Consider the following 19896-nt stretch of genomic DNA (forward strand, 5'->3'; position numbering starts at 1 on the left):
CGCTTTTCCTGGGGGCACCCGTGCAGGCTCACTCCTGAGTTCCCTTGGATAAGTCCATTGGCAGACAATGGAAATTTAACGCCAACGGCTACTGCTTGTTTCAGGCCAATGCGGAGAGGAACAGCGGCTGGATCAGATCAGGCTCAGGTAAGAAAAGGGGGGGTCTGGGGGTGAACTGCAGCATGGGTCTTTCACCTCGATGCATAAAATGCATTGAGGTGAAAAACCATAATGCTTTAGAACCACTTTAAGCCTTTGGTTTGTTGGTCCTTTGGGCTCGATCACAAAGAAAAAGAAAAAAAAATGGTAATGCTCTGTGGCCACACCAGCTATGGGGTAACACCATTTGCTTCTGTGTGAAGGCAAAGGCAGCAAGCCCGTCAACAATACTCAGTGCCAGGCAGGAGCAGAGGCATTGAGCATTATTGGCAGTGGCAAAGCTTTTTATTTCGGCAGTCGAGCGGGACCAAGCTAAGTGTCAATGAGATCAAAGTATACAAATTGGTCTTGTAAAGAATTAACAAAGATGTCTGCTATTACACCACAACCCAAAGCAGATCATTTTCACTGCATCACTTCCCCTTAAAGCACTTCATACTAGAAAAACAATACTTCCATGGGCATTGATCAAGCATCCCTGAAGCATTTTAAATGAATGAATAAATGAAAATGTGTCATAAATGCTATAGGAGCGTTAATGAGCATTGCCTCATACTTAATCAACACACATGTGAACAAGCCCTTAGGCCCCTTTCACACGGGGTGGTCCATTTTTACTACGCTTGCTCAGCGGGGAACGCTCCTGTGACGAAACCCTGTTCTCAACAGGTCTATGTCCACCGTAAATGCTTCCTTTGTTCTGGACCAACACTATCCAAGAGCTCACCCAGCTCTTCCCTGTTAGCACTTCAGCTGAGGACCCCACATCATCCACTCCAGCTAACCACTGGGGCTTCCTCCACTCTGACTGTGAATTTGCGGCTGCGGTGGAAGGAGGTCTTCCGCCTCTAGCCAAACTCTGTAACCGCCATTGGGGAGGTGAGCCAACTGCTTCCTCAGCTGTTCCCTCATCTGGCTGCTGGGATGACATTTCTCCCCAGGTGCACAAATCCTTGCTGGGGACTGACCATCCCTTCTACCTGGGCCTCCGGTACTCCCGCAGGAGTGGGGCAGAGGTCTTGGATCCTCGGTTTGCCAGCGCTTCAGCTGGAGAAGTTTGTTGTAACTCCATAGATGCTGCTGGCAGAAAATCCCATGTCCCTGTCAGTGTTGTGGGACAAAGGCCGACTACCTCTTCTTTAAAGAAGGCCAAAGCCACTGTAGGTGCTAGGTAGAGGCCAGCAGTTTAGTTTATTGGCTTCACTACATCTGCTTGTCGCTGGGGAGAGGGGCTGACTGTCCCGCCTCCCTGGAACGCTGTAGTTGTTGCCGGTGCTGGGCAGAGGTTGGTAGCACTCTGCCCTGTTGCCAGCACTTCTGGGGGCTCCACATAATCCACTCTGGCTAGCTGTTGGGTAGTGACCATCACCTTCTCACCATGGGCCCCTAGCACTGTTGCAGGTGTGGGACAGAGGTCTTGGACCCTCCATCCGGTGGCCAGCGCTTCAGCTGAAGAAGTCTCTAGTAACTCCTCAGATGCGGCTGTTGGTGCTGGACAGAGCTTAGTGAAGTTTGGTCCTAATACAAGCTCTTCCAGGTTCACCAGGTTGTTCTTCAGTAGAACAGCCTATTAAATCTCCAATCTCTATTACTGGTGTCTGGGGATAGCGATTCACCATCTTCTGTCTGTAGAATGAAAAAGAGGTTAATGGTGTTGGGCAGAGCTCAGTGATGTCTGGCCTTGCTGCCAGCTCCCCTGCTGGGTTGGTGGCATCATTCTGGGGTGCCATCTGCTGCTTCAAAGTGACCATCTCCTTCTCACCCTGGGCCTCCAGAACCACAGCAGGTGAGGGGTAGAGGTCTTGGACTCTGTCCAGTTGTCAGCGCTTCAGCTTTGGAGATTGCATTCTCCTGACTTTCCACTGCCGATTCTCTGGCATGCTGCTGAACATGTTCTAGCAGTTTTCTGTATGCCCTTTCCAGATACTGTTCCTTCCTTAGCAAACAGTCCAGGTCAAGTTTAAGCTCTGAGACCCCTGCAAGATCGAGCATAGCCTCTCTGTATTCTTGCAGGTCTTCAAGGGTAGGTTCCCCTTCATCGCCCAACACAAAACAATCTGAAAGGCTCTCCCACAGCAATCCAGGGCCACCAAAGTCATATCCCTCCAGAGAGCATTCTGTTGTCTCCTTTAAATATTCCTCCTCTACGTGCCCTTGCAGAGCCTGATATCAATTGTCCAGCTCTGTCTCCTGCTGGACCAGCCTGTCCAACTCATAAACTCATTGTTTCTGGGGCCGCTCTCCAAGGGATTGCATCCATAACTCCCATTGTTCACTTTGCTGTTGCTCTGGGGTTGGAAAGCACTTGCATACCAGCAACCTGGAGGGCTCTAATCCAGAGTCCTACCCTAATCTGCTGCCTTACCTCCAGGTATTCATCCGAAGACACAGGCTTGGTGTATACTGAAAGTATGATCCGCAGCATATCTCTGCTGGGGTGACTAAAGTCTGCTAACATGATCTTGGATCCAGGTGGAGGTTTGGACATGTTCACAGCCAGAAAGCACGATCCCGCTGCTGCCAACCAGTTGTGACGAACCCCTGTCCTCAACAGGTCTATGTCCGACGCAAATGCTTCCTTTGTCCCGAACAGCACTATTATTATTATTATTATTATTATTCAGGATTTATATAGCGCCAACAGTTTGCGCAGCGCTTTACAATATGAGGGCAAACAGTACACTTACAATACAAATCAATCCAGGAGGGATTAGAGGGCCCTGCTCGTTGGAGCTTACAATCTAGAAGGGAGGGTCAAGTTGAAACAAAAGGTAATAACTGTGGGGGGGGGATGAGCTGATGGAAAAAATGAAAATACAGTTGTTGGGTGTGGGTATGATAGGCTTCGCTAAAGAGAAGTGTTTTCAAGGATCGTCTAAAAGCTAATAAAGTAGGAGATAGGCGGACAGATTGGGGTAGGGCATTCCATAGGATTGGAGAGGCTTTGGAAAAGTCCTGGAGGCGAGCATTGGAGGAGGTGTTGAGGGAGCTAGAGAGCAGGAGGTCTTGAGAGGAACGAAGAGAACGAGTAGGTTGGTATTCAGAGACTAAGCTAGTGATGTAGCTGGGGGCAGAGTTGTGGATGGCTTTGTATGTAGTTGTTAGTATTTTGAATTGAATTCTTTGGCTGAGCGGAAGCCAGTGGAGAGATTGATAGAGAGGAGTAGCAGACATAGAGCGATTGTTAAGGTGAATGAGTCTGGAAGCGGCATTCATGATGGATTGGAGAGGTGATAGACTATGTAGAGGTAAGCCAATGAGAAGAGAGTTGCAGTAGTCGAGGCGGGAGATGACCAGAGAGTGAATTAAGAGCTTTGTTGTGTCATTGGTTAGAAAGGGCCGTATTTTGGAGATGTTGCGGAGGTTGAGGCGGCAGGATTTGGACAGTGATTGGATGTGTTGCTTGAAGGAGAGTTCAGAGTCCAGGACTACACCTAGAACCTTGGCGTGAGGGGATGGGCTTATGGTTGTGCCATCGATTTTGACAGTGAGATCAGGGGAAGGGGCATATGGGGGAGGAAAAATTATAAGTTCGGTTTTGGATGATATATCTGATAGTAAATTAGTGATATGTGAGGAGACAGAGGGAGTGAGCTGAGGGGTAGAGAAATAGATTTGGGTGTTGTCGGCATAGAGGTGGTATTGGAAGTCATGGGAGGCTGTCAATTGACCCAGGGATGAGGTATAGATTGAAAATAGGAGTGGTCCAAGAACAGAACCTTGGGGGGACCCCAACAGAGAAAGGAAGAGGAGAGGAGGAAGTAGAGTTGTAAGAAACGCTAAAGGTGCGGTTGGATAAGTAGGAAGAGAACCATCGTAGAGTACATTCGCGGAGACCAAAGGTGGGGAGTTTTTTGTGGAGGGAGTGATCAACCAAATCAAAGGCAGCAGAGAGGTCCAGGAGGAGTACAGAATAATGTCGATTGGTTTTGGCTGTTAGTAGATCGTTTGTTAGTTTTAGGAGAGCAGTTTCTGTGGAGTGTTGAGGACGAAATCCAGACTGAAGGGGATCAAGAAGGCTATTATCAGTGAGGTGGACAGTCGATTGTAGACCAGACGTTTGAGTAGTTTGAATAAGATGGGGAGCAAGGAGATGGGGCATAGGTTGTTAGGATTGGATGGGTCCAGTGAGGGTTTTTTAAGTATGGGTTTGACAAGTGCATGTTTTAGAGAGTTGGGGAAGATTCCAGAAGAGAGGGAGAGATTGAAGATGTGAGTTAGAGAGTGTAGCATAGAGCCAGAGGGTGAATGTAGCATTTGTGAGGGAATGGGAAGCAGAGGGCAGGTGACATTACCAAGTAGTTTAGCAACTTCATCTATAGTGGGATTGAAAGAGGGAAGTAATGATTGTGCCTGTGGGCATGTGTAAAGCGTGGAGGGTATCAGAACAGTGGAGATCTCCGCGCGAATTCTATCAATCTTCTGTTTGAAGTGATTGGCAATCTCCTGAGTGAGTTGGCGGGTGGAGGCGGTGGAGGACGAAGTAGAGAGTTGAAAGTAGAGAAGAGTTGATGGGGACGGGATGATATGTTGCTGATGAGAGTGATAAAATAGTTCTGCTTGGCAGAGAGGAGGCTAGTATTGTGTTTTTGTTTGTTTCAAATTTCTCTTTATTTTATATTTTAAAACTTACATTCAACAACATTTATCCCAAAAAAACACAACATACATCAAATCCATCCCATCCATTCCCCCTTCCCTTTTTATTACAGAAATTCTTACAAGTTCCCCGAGGTACCCAATTCCTCCCATCTTTTCCAATACTTTGAAATTTTTTTCTCTACATAACCTTCTTGCCTTATTTGCTTTTCCAAAGAAAGCACTTCGCTCATCTCATTTTTCCACTCTGTTAATGTTAGGGCCTCTTCTTTTTTCCAAATACGTGCTATTACCGCTTTAGCTACTGAAGTCATCTGATACAAAAATTCTATCTCTTTCTGTTTTAATTTATTTGATGTATGAGAGAATAATACTGATTTTTATATCCATTTCTATTCTTATACCTGTCACCTTCTGATATAGTTCTATTATCTTAACCCAAAATACTCTTATCTTCCAACAGCTATACCAAATATGTTCTAAAGTACCCTTTTCTATCTTGCACCTCCAACAGATTTCAGAGTTTCCTTTATTCTATTCATAACCACTGGGCTTTTATACCATATTAAGATAATGTTATAATTTTTTCTTGGTATTTAGTGGCTAAAGGTATATTATATAATCTTGCAAATATCCCTTCCCATTCTTTCTCTGTCATCTCATTCCCTATTTCTTCCTCCCATTTTCTTACTCCTACTATTTTTTTAATATCACCAACAGGAAGTAATAGGTTATATATTTTAGTTTTTTTTATTTGCTTTATCCTTATTTATTGCCATTTGTTCAAATACAGTTAATTGTCTATTAATCATTATCACCATTGGATCTATATACGCTTTTAATTGAAAATACTGAAACCATTTATTTTTATATTCTTGCCCCAGTTCCTGAAGTGTTGACATTTTCCCCTCCACCATGATTTGTATTATCCGTTCATGTTCCTCCATATTCCACTTCAGGAATTTATTCTCTTTTAAGGTTAGCATAAATTCAGGATTGGTGAATAGTGGAGTCATAGGGCCTATTTAATGATGACAATTTACCTTTTTGTATCAAATCATCCCATGTTTTTAAAGTTGTTCTTAAAAAAATAGGAGTTTCCTTCTCCTCTGGTCTTAATTGTATTTTTGGAGAGCAGATTTATATTGGTTGAAATCTCTCTGAGACTTGGTCTTGCGCCACAGGCGCTCATGAGCACGACTACAGTGCCTTGGGGAAAGTATTCGGCCCACTTGAACTTTTCAACCTTTTGCCACATTTCAGGCTTCAAACATAGATATAAAATTTTTATTTTTTGTGAAGAATCACCAACAAGTGGGACACATTTGTGAAGTGGAACGAAATCTATTGGATATTTTTAAACTTTTTTTAGCAAATAAAAAACTGAAAAGTGGTGCGTGCAAAATTATTCGGCCCCTTTACTTTCAGTGCAGCAAACTCACTCCAGAAGTTCAGCGAGGATCTCTGAATGATCCAATGTTGTCCTAAATGACTGATGGTGATAAATAGAATCCACCTGTGTGTAATCAAGTCTCTGTATAAATGCACCTGCTCTGTGATAGTCTCAGGGTTCTGCTGAAAGCACAGAGAGCATCATGAAGACCAAGGAACACACCAGGCAGGTCCGTAATACTGTTGTGGAGAAGTTTAAAGCTGGATTTGGATACAAAAAGATTTCCCAAGCTTTAAACATCCCAAGGAGCACTGTGCAAGCGATCATTTTGAAATGGAAGGAGTATCAGACCACTGAAAATCTACCAAGACTTGGCCGTCCCTCTAAACTTTCAGCTCTGACAAGGAGAAGACTGATCAGAGATGCAGCCAAGAGGCCCATGATCACTCTGGATGAACTGCAGAGAACTACAGCTGAGGTGGGAGAGTCTGTCCATAGGACAACAATCAGTCATACACTGCACAAATCTGGTCTTTATGGAAGAATGGCAAGAAAAAAGCCATTTCTCAAAGATATCCATAAAAAGTCTCGTCTAAAGTTTGCCACAAGTCACCTGGGAGACACACCAAACATGTGGAAGAAGGTGCTCTGGTCAGATGAAACCAAAATCAAACTTTTTGCCCACAATGCAAAACGATATGTTTGGCGTAAAAGCAACACAGCTCATCACCCTCAACACACCATCCCCACTGTCAAACATGGTGGTGGCAGCATCATGGTTTGGGCCTGCTTTTCTTCAGCAGGGACAGGGAAGATGGTTAAAATTGAGGGGAAGATGGATACAGCCAAATACAGGACCATTCTGGGTGAAAACCTGTTGGAGTTTGCAAAAGACCTGAAACTGGGACGGAGATTTATCTTCCAACAAGACAATGATCCCAAACATACAGCAAAATCTACAAAGGAATGGTTCACAAATAAACGTATCCAGGTGTTAGAATGGCCAAGTCAAAGTCCAGACCTGAATCCAATCGAGAATCTGTGGAAAGAGCTGAAAACTGCTGTTCACAAACGCTCTCCATCCAACCTCACTGAGCTCGAGCTGATTTGCAAGGAAGAATGGGCAAGAATTTCAGTCTCTCGATGTGTAAAACTGCTAGAGACATACCCCAAGCGACTTGCAGCTGTAATCGCAGCAAAAGGTGGCTCTACAAAGTATTAATGCAAGGGGGCCGAATAATTTTGCATGCCCCACTTTTCATTTTTTTATTAGTTAAAAAAGTTTCAAAAATCCAATAGATTTCGTTCCACTTCACAATTGTGTCCCACTTGTTGGTGATTCTTCACAAAAAATAAAAATTTTATATCTTTGTTTGAAGCCTAAAATGTGGCAAAAGGTTGAAAAGTTCAAGGGGGCCGAATACTTTTGCAAGGCACTGTATGTTTTTTCAGACTTCTAGTGACATCTGTTTGCCAAGGTTGAAGGGGTCGGAGCTTGATTCTGTGTAGTGAGGGGGGCCAGTGAGTCCAGAGAGGCTAGAAGTGAAGCGTAGTAGACAGAAGTGGCTAGGTTGGTGCAGGATAGGGGTGAGATTTTGTCGTAGAGGTTGTCGATGGCAGAGAAGAGAAGGGTTGAGATGACGTAGGTTTCTGCGGGTAACTTTAATGCGGTTGGAGGGAGAGGAAGTGAAGGAGAGGGAGAGAGTGAAACTAATAAGGTGGTGATCAGAAAGAGGGAATGGATAGTTAGAGAGGTTGCATGGAGTGCAAAGGTGAGAGAAAACAAGGTCAATGATATTGCCTTCGGAGTGAGTAGGATCATGTATCCACTGTTTCAGGTCAAAGGAGGAGTTTAGGCTGAGAAGTTTGGAAGGGGCAGAAGTGTTAGTATTGATAGGGATGTTGAAGTCCCCGAGAATGATTGTGGGGATTTCAGAAGAAAGAAAGTAGGGTAGCCAGGCAGAGAAGTCATCAAGAAATGTTGATATTGGTCCAGGGGGCCTGTAGATCACTGCTATTAGAGAAATTGGAGTGAAGAGACTAATGCAGTGTTGTGGAGAGTGACAGAGGGAAGTGGCTGAAGTACCTGAAAGGTGCTATGTGGGGCTAGAATGATTCTGACACCTCCTCCCTTACGTCCATTGGATCTGGGGGAGTGAGTCCAAAGAAGACCACCATGGGATAGGGCCGCAGAAGACGCAGTGTCAGATTCGTGGAACCAGGTTTCCGTGATGGCGAATAGGTTAAATGAGTTGGCGATAAAGATGTCATGGAGAGAGGTGAGTTTGTTGCAGACAGAGCAGGAGTTCCAAAGGGCACAAGAGAAAGGGAGTCTGGTCTTGGGAAGAATAGAAATGGGAACTAAATTGTGTTGATTGCGGCTGCTGCCAGATGGTGCAGGTAATGGGTACAGTTTAATGATGGAGGCCCAGGGTTTGGGGATATATCTCCAGAGGTTTTTAGTGCATTGTCTAAGGCAGCACACTGCATTCTGAGAGGCATGCAGCCATAGAAATTCTAAGTACATAAGTAGTCTGGGTCAGTCAGGTGTGCTGCATGTACGTTTAGTGACAAGGAAGCTGCTGACTGGAACGTAGAGATGAGGGTTAATCACATCATTCTGCCACTCCCTTCGTGCCCATTTACAGTCTGTGGGCGTGGGAGATGACCAAGCTGGCTGTGTAAATATTTTTTTTTATGAATGTTAGTGCTGCTTGATTCTGGCTAAAATGAAAATCAAATTTTTTTTTACTTAGAATAAAGATTGCAATTCTCTTACGATTCTCCCGGTGTAACATCCTCTTTCTCGTACAAAAAATCAGGATTAATTTTACAGTTTCGTTTTTTTTGATAATTAAAGTGTATTTTTCTTTATCGTTCATCACGGGACACAGAGCCATAGTAATAACTATATGGGTATATAGGCCACCTTTAGGTGATGGACACTGGCATGCCATAATTCGTGATGTCTACTCCCTATATAAACGACATTTTAAGGATTACAATGTTGCCGGCTTTTCTTACTACTGTTGCATTGGAGTATGTTGGGACACATGGAGCCTCGGCACCTGTGAGTGGACCTGATGTATGGATTGAGTTGTCACTGCGGAGATCGCTGTTACCTTTCTTCTTTTCCATATTGCAACAACCGCCATTTTATTATCTAGGGCTTCTGCTAAAAATATATATATATTTGGAGGTTCTAAGTAATTTTCTAGCAAAAAAATACTGATTTTAACTTGTAAGCAACAAGTGTCAGAAAAGGGCTTGGACTTTATGTGGTTAAACTGACCTAATTTACAGACAGAAGTTAATTCCTTTAATCGAGAATAACTAAATGTTACTTTGTTTATAGTTTTCTCCCAGCGCTGACAATGTTGTGATAAACTTTTTTTGTCAGCTGGGAGCAGAGAGCTCTCTGCATTGAATCGAGGAAATGCTGTGTTAAGATTGTGAGGGGGTTGAATCGAGATTGCAAGATTTTTTTAAAGATTAATCGCACAGCTCTAGAATATGTTACAGAAAATGATTATTTGTTTGTTCTTTTATGAGGTTGATAAGATGTAAATACTTCAATATTAATACTTCAATATCCATATCCTGGACACAGGTTAGTTTCAAAATTAGTAATTAGAAGATTTGGAACAGGTAACAATCCTTTGTTCTGCGTGTTTTGTGGTTATTGCATACAGCATGTATATACACAGCAAAAAATTATGTGATATCAATAAAACCATGATAAGTTCATGTACTTGTGTCATCAGTGATATACTAATGCTTACTTTCAAATGAAATGTACATGTGTAAATTTGTGAAATTGCCTTTGGCCACAGTAACATTGATCAATTTGGTGGTAGCTAACACAGTCCCCTGTGAAACCATAGTATATTTATTATGTCCAAAAACTCGTGTATGTACAATTTTTTTTATTTTTTTTTATTCTGATATTGTCATTATTCACTTTTTACATATTTAACCAATTTTCTTTCCTTTATCTTGTATATGATTGGATCTTCGCTAGACAGAGGTAACCAGTGGGCACAGCAAAGTCTATGGACTGGGCCCTAGTGTGGTGTTTTTTTTTTTCCCCCCTCCCCTCGTGTTCTTCTATTGGATATCTCTGTGCCTGTTCACAAATCCTGCTCTGGCAAATGCATGACCTTTCGTTTTTTGTTTGCAAGAATTTTTTTTACTTTGGTAGACCTTTTTTCTTGTATATACGGTGTGTTTTCTAAATAAATATGTGTACACCTAGATTTTTGTTCGAAACTACTGTTATAATTGTAAGTAGCACTCATAAAATTTCTAATCTGTAGTGCTCTTTCAGCTTTTTTGAAGCTTTTGAATTAGTTTTTCTTAATATGCCCAAACAATATGAGAAAAAAAGCATGTAAAAAAAAGTGGGAGCATTTCCAGCTGTAGAATTGAATGCGTTTTATACTGTACATGCCATAGAAGTCAATTAATTCTATAATCTACAAGACTAAAAGCATCAAAAACTGAGAGAGTTCTACATTTTGTTATTCTGAGATAAAATTAACACTTGTTGGTTGTTCTCTTCTAATACTGAGCTATTCTGTTTTTATTATTAACAGAAAATTTCCCAAGAGCGAGAGAAATTTGCCGATGAAGACAGTATCTTCTTTGCTCTAGGTGAATGTGGACTTATCTCATTCTCCGATTACATTTTTCTTACCACAGTCCTTTCAAGTGAGTATGCCATCGCACAAGTGTTGTAGATAAAATACAATACTAGCAATGTAATGCCTTTTTATGTTCATACTGTATATAGTGACATTTTTGTAGTTGTGCTGCAAGTGCCTAAAAATCTTAAGAGAAGTATGGAATTTTTTTTTTATCCTTATGTTCATACTTGCCTAGGTGGATGCAGCATTGGACCCATGGTCCATCTGTCCCCCGCCGCCTCTTCACTGAGAACCGAGTGATCGAACATCACCGATGACTCGGTTCTCTCACCTCCCCAAGCAGAGAGCTGCTGGCTGTCATTCAGCATCTCTCTTGCTCTGCTCCTCCACACTCATTGGAGCGTTGAGCTGTGAAGGGGCGTGGAGCGGCCATCTCTTTGGCTCGCTGAGATGCTTATTAGTCCAGGCACCTGGTGGATCCAGACTGCTGAAGTCTGGTGGCTGTCTGATCCTGGTGGCATTGGCAGAGAGCGCACTTCAGACCGCTCTTTGTTGCAAAACTAATTGCACTACTGTGATCCATAGGAGAAGCCCAGTGGAATGAGCTCAGGTTGAACTTCTCTTTTTAAGCCTGGTACACACTAAAAGAAAAAAATGAAAAAACTGTTCTAAAAAGTAACCTCATAGACAGACACATAAATTAAGCAACACTTCTGTTGGATATAGACACAGTTCAAAAACATATAAATATATACAAAATAATTAAATTTAAATAATGAAAGATGCGAAGATAGCATAAACTGGCCTAAACCAGAGTGATTATTTAAAAAAACCTTCCTAGTAATGATCTTCACCATCCACCACCTCAAAGTGATCTTATGCATCAGTGCCTCCACGAAAAGCTGAAAAACTCTTACCAGCTGCTGTGGACCACTCATTACAAGCGATCGCTTGCACTTATGGCTTAAACTGAGCCAAGGCCTTTCACTGAATAAGGGCGCTCTCCTGGAACGTCATTTGCCACCATGTGGCAAGTATAAATACTCAAAAAAAATTGAAAAATGCTCCACATAGTATAAAAAACTTTTAGACGTTCATTGTCGTAAAAAATATTGCACTTACATCAGCTGAGTAAATGTGCATTAGGGTTGGTGTGCTGGCCGGCGCACAAACAAGCCCATTCTTCCAGGACACGTGGGAGTTGGTGACGTCAGCGCGTCTCTCCCTCTACACGTTTCGTCACAGGTTGATGTTGTCCAGGGGCATGATTTTTATACTGGTATACACTAGCGTTCTTTTTTTTCGTTCAAACCAGCGGGCTGAACAAAAATAAAACTGAATAGCTCCAAAGGAGTTGCTATACTATCTGATGTTAATACAGTGATCTTCCCAGCTGAGCTTTTGTGTTCTAGCAGGGGAACTGCCCCTGCCGAGAACACACTGGTCAGCGCTCTGTCATTGGCTGAGAGTCCTGTTTGGATGCCGATTGGCATACCTTTTTTGGTCATGCCCCTTGGACAGAAGCCAGACCGGCTGCCATACACACAGGCCAAAATGTCAGCCAGTTTCTTGTTGAACTGGCTGATAATGCCCAATATTCGGCTTTGGTATGACCTAACGATAGTTGGCCAGTCAAAGTCAGATCAGTGACTCCCCACTGCCACTACTCATTTTAATTACGTTATATCTTTGTCATGTGATCCCACCATTTTATAACCTCTAGCGTTTACCTGTAATTGTCCCTAGACCAATGTCTCTGTTCTTCTCTTGATCTCCTTTTGAGAGAAATAACAGCTATCAACACTAGAAAAACACCATGAAGACACAATTGGGCTAAGGATGCCTTCTGATTGTTTTTGTTTACTAATATAAAATCTAGAACGCACATAGATGAATTGTTTCATTGCCTGCCATTTTTTTTATTAACAAAACCAGTAAAAAATATTTAAATCAAAATCTACTCAAGTTGATATCGGTTACCTTTTGTAGAAGTTTTCCTCCAGCATTAAACTTCTCACATAATCTTTAAATTTTACCCTGACCTGAAGAACTAAAGGCACAAATGCTTACCTTAGTTGCATTGGCCCAATGCCCTTGAGGTCCTTTGCTGGCATCTTATCCCCAGGTTCTTCCAGGCACTGGTCTTTGGCTGATGTGGGATGGCATGAGTTTGCTGGACTATAAACTGCCTGCGAAATGTAAGTTGCCTGTGCAGCTCTGTGTACATGAGGACAGGGAGGTAGGATCTACTTTATTGCAGAAGAGACATTGCATGTCTTGCATTTATTACGTTTCTGCTTTAAAGCCCAAGTTCATTCAGCACAAAAATCTGCACAAGGGACGTAACTTTACAGTGAGTGAAATGTGTCCACCATGCTTATACCTCTTTTCTTTATAGTACATCATAGGACACAGAAGGTAGGCCTATAACCCACCAAGTAATTACTTCAGGCTCTGTGTCCTATGATGTACTCCAAGAAAAGGATTTTATAGGTAAGCTGTTTTAAAAATCCTATTTTTCTGTCCCTCCCTCCCTGCTGCTTAAGTCTTCCAGTGCTTTCATATAGAGTGCCTGGCTCTTCCCACCCTCTCCATTCATAGATTGGGTTTCATTCATAGAAGCTGTAGTACCAATTATGTCCCTTGTGCTGATTTTGTGTTTTTTTACCCTGACAGAATTTAACCTTTAAAGCTTAAGTTTAGTTAAAAAATAAAAAAAAATGTTTCTCTAAAGCTTTAATTACATTACTTACCTGTAATATATTATGCCCTATGATGTACAAGCAGCTGGATTCTGTATAAATATTCAGTGTAGGGCTGCCCTGTACTCTTCCAGCTGCTGAAATTCCATCACTGTGGGGGTTCATAGCTTTGAGTCTCTGGGCTCAGCTGCACTAAATATGGTCCGATGGTCACCTCCAGCCCTCTTCCCCACGCTAATGACCTTCTTAGCCCTTACAATTAAATGAATTCCTCTAACGTTGAATGCTAATACTGACCTTTCTTAAAGAAGTTGTAAACCCTCTTTAACAATTTGTACAGTAAACGCTTGTGGGGAACTGTATCGAATGCCTTTGCAAAATCTAGATACACCACATCCACAGCCCTTCCTTTATCTAGATGGCAGCTCACTTCTTCATAGAAGGTTAATAGATTTGTCTGGCAAGCACGATTCTTCATGAATCCATACTGATTACAGTTAATATTACAGTTTTCATTACTGAAATTGTGTATATAATCCCTTATCATCCCCTCCAATAGCTTGTCCTTCAACATTCCTCATCGATATGCAGTGCCTTCAAATCATTGCTCTTGCCTTGAGCACATCTATGGTTTTTACAGACTCTTCCTTTGTTTTCATGCTGGTAACCACAGAAGTAACCACAGAAGTACTGGCATTAGAAAGATGAGCAGAGAGTAGTATGCTAACAAAGCTCATGTCCGGCACATTGTCTTATTGTCAATCTGAAGGCTTCACATACATGGATGACAGCAAGGCTTGTGGCGTCGACTTCTGTATAGTTTTGGTTTTTAACCACACCTCTAATGGAATGCATGATGTTAAAACAAGGTTAACAGTCCCATGCAGAAAAGTTCAGGATATTCGCAAACCCCCTCCCAGCCATCCCTTCCTCCCACCAAAACTCTAAGCTCTGAAATGAAAAAAAAAACTGTCCAACTGCCCATCGTGATGATCCTCCTCTCATCTTGTGTTTACTTCCTGGGGTTATATTTTGAGTGGCCACATCACTGCCTGGTTGTTAGACACTTCCTGTCTGGTGGAGGTGACGTTTCCAGTGACCAGGTATTCTTTCCTAGGCTCCAGCAGGAGGACTTATGGAGGCACTGAGGGTACCAGTGCCCAGCAAGATAATGGGCAGGGAAAAAATGACTGGTCTCCAGGGCAGGAAATTGGCTTGGCTCATAAAGAAAATTGGGACTTTGATCCATTAACCTGCAGAGTGGTTTAGGAAGAGTAGTTTGAAATAAAGACTGAGCAGTAAGGTAATTGATGCACAATGCACTTTAACCACTTCACACCCGGCCAGTGCACATAAATGACCGGGCGGGCACTTCCTCCTTCTGAGGGGATGTTCCTGAACGTCCCTCAGAAGGCATGGGATTGTGCGGTTGTGTGATCCCGTTGCGCTCATGTCACCCGACATGGCGCATCTCAGAGCGGCAGGAAGGCTCTGTGATTGGCCCTCCTGATCACATTATGGCTGTGTCCAATCACAGCCATCATGTGATGTAAATAGAGAGCCGTTTGCTAAGCGATCAGCTCTCCTTCTCCTCACACAGAGCTTGTCAGTGAGAAGGAGAGCAGATCTCTGCAGCTGGCCATTGATCAGTGAGTATAAGCAGTTTTTTTTCAAATTTTTACATAATGATTACTGGCCTAGTGTCCCCACACAGTAAAAACACCTGTCCCACATATGTGCCAGTAAAATCACCTGTCCATGATCGTCTGCGCACATCTGTCAATGATCACACAAACCTATTATACACTTATCAGGATTTTTTTTACCACAATACTTTCTGGCCTCATTTCATGATGAACAGTGTTAATTTCATCGACTAAAATGACTAAAACATTTTAGTCGACTAAAGGAATACTATTTTAGTCGACTAAAATACAACTAAAACAATTGAGATGACTAAAATACGACTAAAACTAAAATGGAATTTTAGTCAAAAGACTAAGACTAAAACTGAATTGAACATTTGACTTCAAAATTAACTCTGGCCTTTTAGTGCATGTTCATACCTCAATACCTTTAATAATATGAGATTTTTCACTCCAGCACAGTATATAATGAGTTTGGAAATTGTAGAGAAATGGTAACTAATGGATTACAATTTAATTACACCCATTCGATTTCAGACGACTAAAATGAGGTTTAGTTGACTAAAATGTACTGGAGATTTTAGTAGACTAAAAGGTAGGACATTTTAGTCGAGTAAAATGTACTGGAGATTTAGACAACGAAATACAGCTAAAACTATTGCAGAAGACCAAAATGGGACTAAAACTAAAATGCCATTTTAGTCCTAAGACTAAAACTAAATCGAAATGTGCTTCCAAAGTTAACACTGATGACGAAGTTGGCCCTTTATTGTATTTCTTTTAAAACAGTAGAATATATTGTTTTTTTTTTAATTTCGCTCTTTTTCCACTTATCGCAAAAAATAAAGAAAAATAATGGTGAAGAAATTGCACCAAAAGAAAGCTTTTTGTGTAAACTAAATGATAAAAAAATTGGGTACAATGAAGCATGACCGTGCATTTGTCATTCAAAGAGCGAGAGCGATGAAAGGTGAAAATTTGTCTGGGAAAGGAAGGGGGGGGAGGAAGTGCCCAGTAATGAAGTGGTTAAAATTGCCTGGAGTTGGCTTTAAAGTCGTAGTAAGCTTGGTCTAAGATCCCTGTCTCACAGTCATACTTACGCTTAAACCGGAATAACTGGAGGAAACCCACACAGACACAGGGAGAAAATGCAAACTCAAGCAGATTTTCCTGTGGTTGGTATTCAAACCAATGACCCTAGTGCTGCTAGGCAAAAGTGGTAACCACTGTAGCCACTGTGCTTTTAAATGTACATTTTAGGCCTGAAGATTTCCTTAGAGGAGTTTCTCCTAAAAAAAAAAAAAAATGTTTTTTAATTTAAGTCAGCAGCTACAAATACTGCAGCTGTTGACTTTTAATAATCGAACACTTACCTGTCCCAGGGTCCAGCGATGCGGGGGAACAACCCCCCGCTCGTTCCCCCCTCCTCTCGGCGGCACCGGCATTGCAACTGTGGGCACAGCTGGGCACCCACTGCACATACGGAAACGCCATGATTGGCCGCGCAGGGATCTGGGACCTGTCACGTGTCCCAGATGACTGACAAGAGGGAGGGGGCAGTGCTGAGCCCTTCCTGCGCCAAGGGTAAGTGACGTCAGGAGCCCAGACACTGAAGGAGGCAGACTACGAGGGGCCCCCTAGAAACAGGCATTTAGAGGCGAGTTAAATATTCTTTTTTTTCCAAATGTTTTTTTTTTAGGAATTTTAAGCATTTTTTTATTTTTATTTTTTGTGTGTGGAACACCACTGTAAACACCCAAAACATTAAGTATTTTTTGAAAGCAGAGACTTTGCACAAAAAATGTTGGCAGCTGCACTATTGTTTATGAACAGCATTGGCAACAATTAAATTCAAATTAATTTTAGTGCACACAAACACAAAATACCCCTTTTTTAATACAATATAAAAAAAGAAGCTATGTTAACCACTTCACCCCTGGAAGGATTTACCCCCTTCCTGACCAGAGCACTTTTTGCTATACGGCACTGCGTCATTTTAACTTTTTGCTAAAATATCCCCAAATCTTCTCAGTTTAGGCTGATATGTATTCTTCTACATATTTTTGGTAATAAAAATCGCAATAAGCGCATGTTGATTGGTTTGCGCAAAAGTTATAAATAGGCAATAGATTTAAAGCATTTTTATTATTATTGGCAGCGATCTACTATTTTTATCATGAATGCGACATTATGGCGGACACACTTGACACCATTTTTGGACCATTGCATTTATACCGCATCGGTGCTATAAAAATGCACTGATTACTGTGTGAATGACAATGGCAGGGAAGGGATTAAACACTGGGGGGCGATCAAGGGGTTAAGTGTGTCCTAGGGAGATTTTTTTTTTAATTCTTTTATTTACATTTTTCTTTAAGGAAGAGTATAAAATAGATTCTACCACAAACAGCATCTTTTCTTAATAACTTTTACAACAAAATAAGCTTAACATTTAATGTCCCTCCTCCAACACTCCCCCTTCCCCCCCACCCGCCTCCCTTCTCTGCAGTAATCTCCTGAAGGCCGGTGTTTTATCAACCATTGCTAATTATGTATTGTCCTTCCCACACTTATTGTACGATTTTTTTTTTTTTAACTCTTTCCATGATGCCCATTTATCCAGATACCCCTCTCCGGTTACTAAATCCTCCCCCTCTTCTTCAATACACTCCATGGTCTGTATTTCATTTACACGGAATATCCAGTCCTGTATTTTAGGGCTGTCAGGCTCCCGCCATTTTTTTGGAATTAAGCTTTTAGCGGCATTGAGCAGTATGGGAATTATAGAAGATTTGTATTGCCTTATAGGGCCATCTGTCCCGTGGAACAGGACGGTCCAGGGATCTTCTACTATGTTTTTATTTGTTACAACTTTTTTATTAGATCCAGAACTTCCCTCCAATATTTTTTAATAATCGGGCAATCCCACCAGATGTGGGCCATTGTTCCTATTTTCTTACACCCCTGCCAACATTCTGGGGATTGCGCGATTACATATCTACCCACTTTATCTGGGGTCGCATACCACCTTGCAAGGCACTTATAATAAATCTCTATCATCTTATTGTCTACCGTCACACTATGAATTAATTTCATTATTTTCTCCATTTTCTGTGCACTACATTGCATCCCCAACTCACTTTCCCATTTTCTTATATAAGGCGGGCCCTCCAGTCCTTCTCCCTCGGATAGAATTTTATAAATTTGAGCAATATTATTTTTTGATTTATCTCTTAGGCAAAGCCGCTCAAAGGGCCTATATTCTTCATCACTTCGAATTGGATGGGGCAATTTTGTAATAAAATGACTTAACTGGAGGTACCGCCAGGCATCGATCCTCATTAGTTCCGTATGCGCCCTCAGTGCTTGAAACGTGTTTTTCACCTTTAATAATAACACCTTTTACTTGTGCATTTCTTTTTATTATCCAATTACCCCCCCACCTCCTTTTTCCCCGGTGTAAAATAGTCATTTTCTTTTAAAAAAAAATCAAGGGTGAATTATAACTCCAATTATTTTGTACGTGTATTTGATCCCATAATTTAAGTGCATTACGTGTTATTTCATGTGTGTTTGAGCCTACAGACCTATACTGTGGGGGGTTCCAATTATTCGTCCTAATTGTGCTCGACTCATTATATTTTCTACACTTACCCACCTCTTATTATTTACCTCTTTCCCCCATTCCACCACCCGTGTAAGAACCACCGCATTGTAATATTTTTTGAAATCTGGGACTGCAAGGCCCCCCCCCCTTTTTTTTTTTCCCCTGCTCAATACCGCATGAGCTATTCTTGGTTTTTTATATTGCCAGATATACCTTGAGATTAGCCCTTTTAGTGTCTTGCAGAAAGCTTGGGGGAGAGAGATAGGCAACATTTGGAACTTGTATAAAATCTTTGGCACCAGAACCATTTTGACCGCGTTGATCCGCCCTAACCAGGAGAGGGGCCATATTGAGATTTTTTTTATTTCTCTCTTGATTTCATCTAGTAATGGAATATAGTTATTGGCATATATTTTCCTAATAGTGTCCGCGAGGTAGGCTCCCAGATATTTGATCTTCTTTCGCCAGGGGAACCGAAATTCCTTAAGGAGTCTTGCCTCTTCCTGTCCATTAATATTAACGTTTAAGACTTCGGACTTACTGAGGTTTATTTTTAAGTTCGAGACTTCACCGAATTTTTCCAGCATCCTCAGCAAGTTCGGAATCGTAATCCTTGGATTGGTTATATAGAACACATCGTCCGCATATGCTGCTAGTTTGTGCTCTTCTTCTCCCACCCTTATCCCTTCTATGTCTGGGTTATCTCGAATAGAGGCCAATAACTGTTCCAGGGACAATACGAACAGAAGGGGTGACAAAGGGCACCCCTGTCTGGTTCCATTTTCCATTTGAAATTGGGAGGAAGACATCCCGTTCAACTTTACAGATGCCTGGGGATAGTTATAAAGTACTTTGATCCATCGGATCATTCTTGGTCCGAGACCCAACACTTCCAGTGTTTCTAACATGAGTCCCCAGTCTACCCTGTCAAATGTTTTCTCCGCATCCATCGACAGGAATAGTCCTGGGGACCCATTCGTTTTTAAAGCCTGAAGCAGGAGTAACGACCGCACGCCGTTATCCCTACCTTTTCTCTCAGGTATGAATCCGACCTGGTCCGGATGCACCAGGTCGGTCATCCTTTACTTCAACCTAGATGCTAGGACCTTGGCAAATAATTTTGTATCGGCATTCAGTAAGGCGA

The 19896-nt window shown here is 42.0% G+C and overlaps 1 protein-coding gene across 2 annotated transcripts in view; it reads left to right on the forward strand.

Annotated features, from left to right (window-relative positions):
* MICU1 (mitochondrial calcium uptake 1) overlaps positions 1 to 19896 on the forward strand; it is a 423436-nt gene that overhangs the window by 209553 nt on the left and 193987 nt on the right. For both annotated transcript variants that reach the window (XM_077454409.1, XM_077454408.1), the window contains exon 6: positions 10747 to 10861. In XM_077454409.1, the coding sequence (XP_077310535.1) occupies positions 10747 to 10861 (115 nt within the window). The remainder of the gene's footprint in view (positions 1 to 10746; positions 10862 to 19896) is intronic.

This window comes from Lithobates pipiens, unplaced genomic scaffold (assembly GCF_037356315.1).
Source record: "Lithobates pipiens isolate NorthernLeopardFrog02 unplaced genomic scaffold, aLitPip1_a1.2 Scaffold_25, whole genome shotgun sequence".
Classification (NCBI taxonomy): Eukaryota; Metazoa; Chordata; class Amphibia; order Anura; family Ranidae; genus Lithobates; species Lithobates pipiens.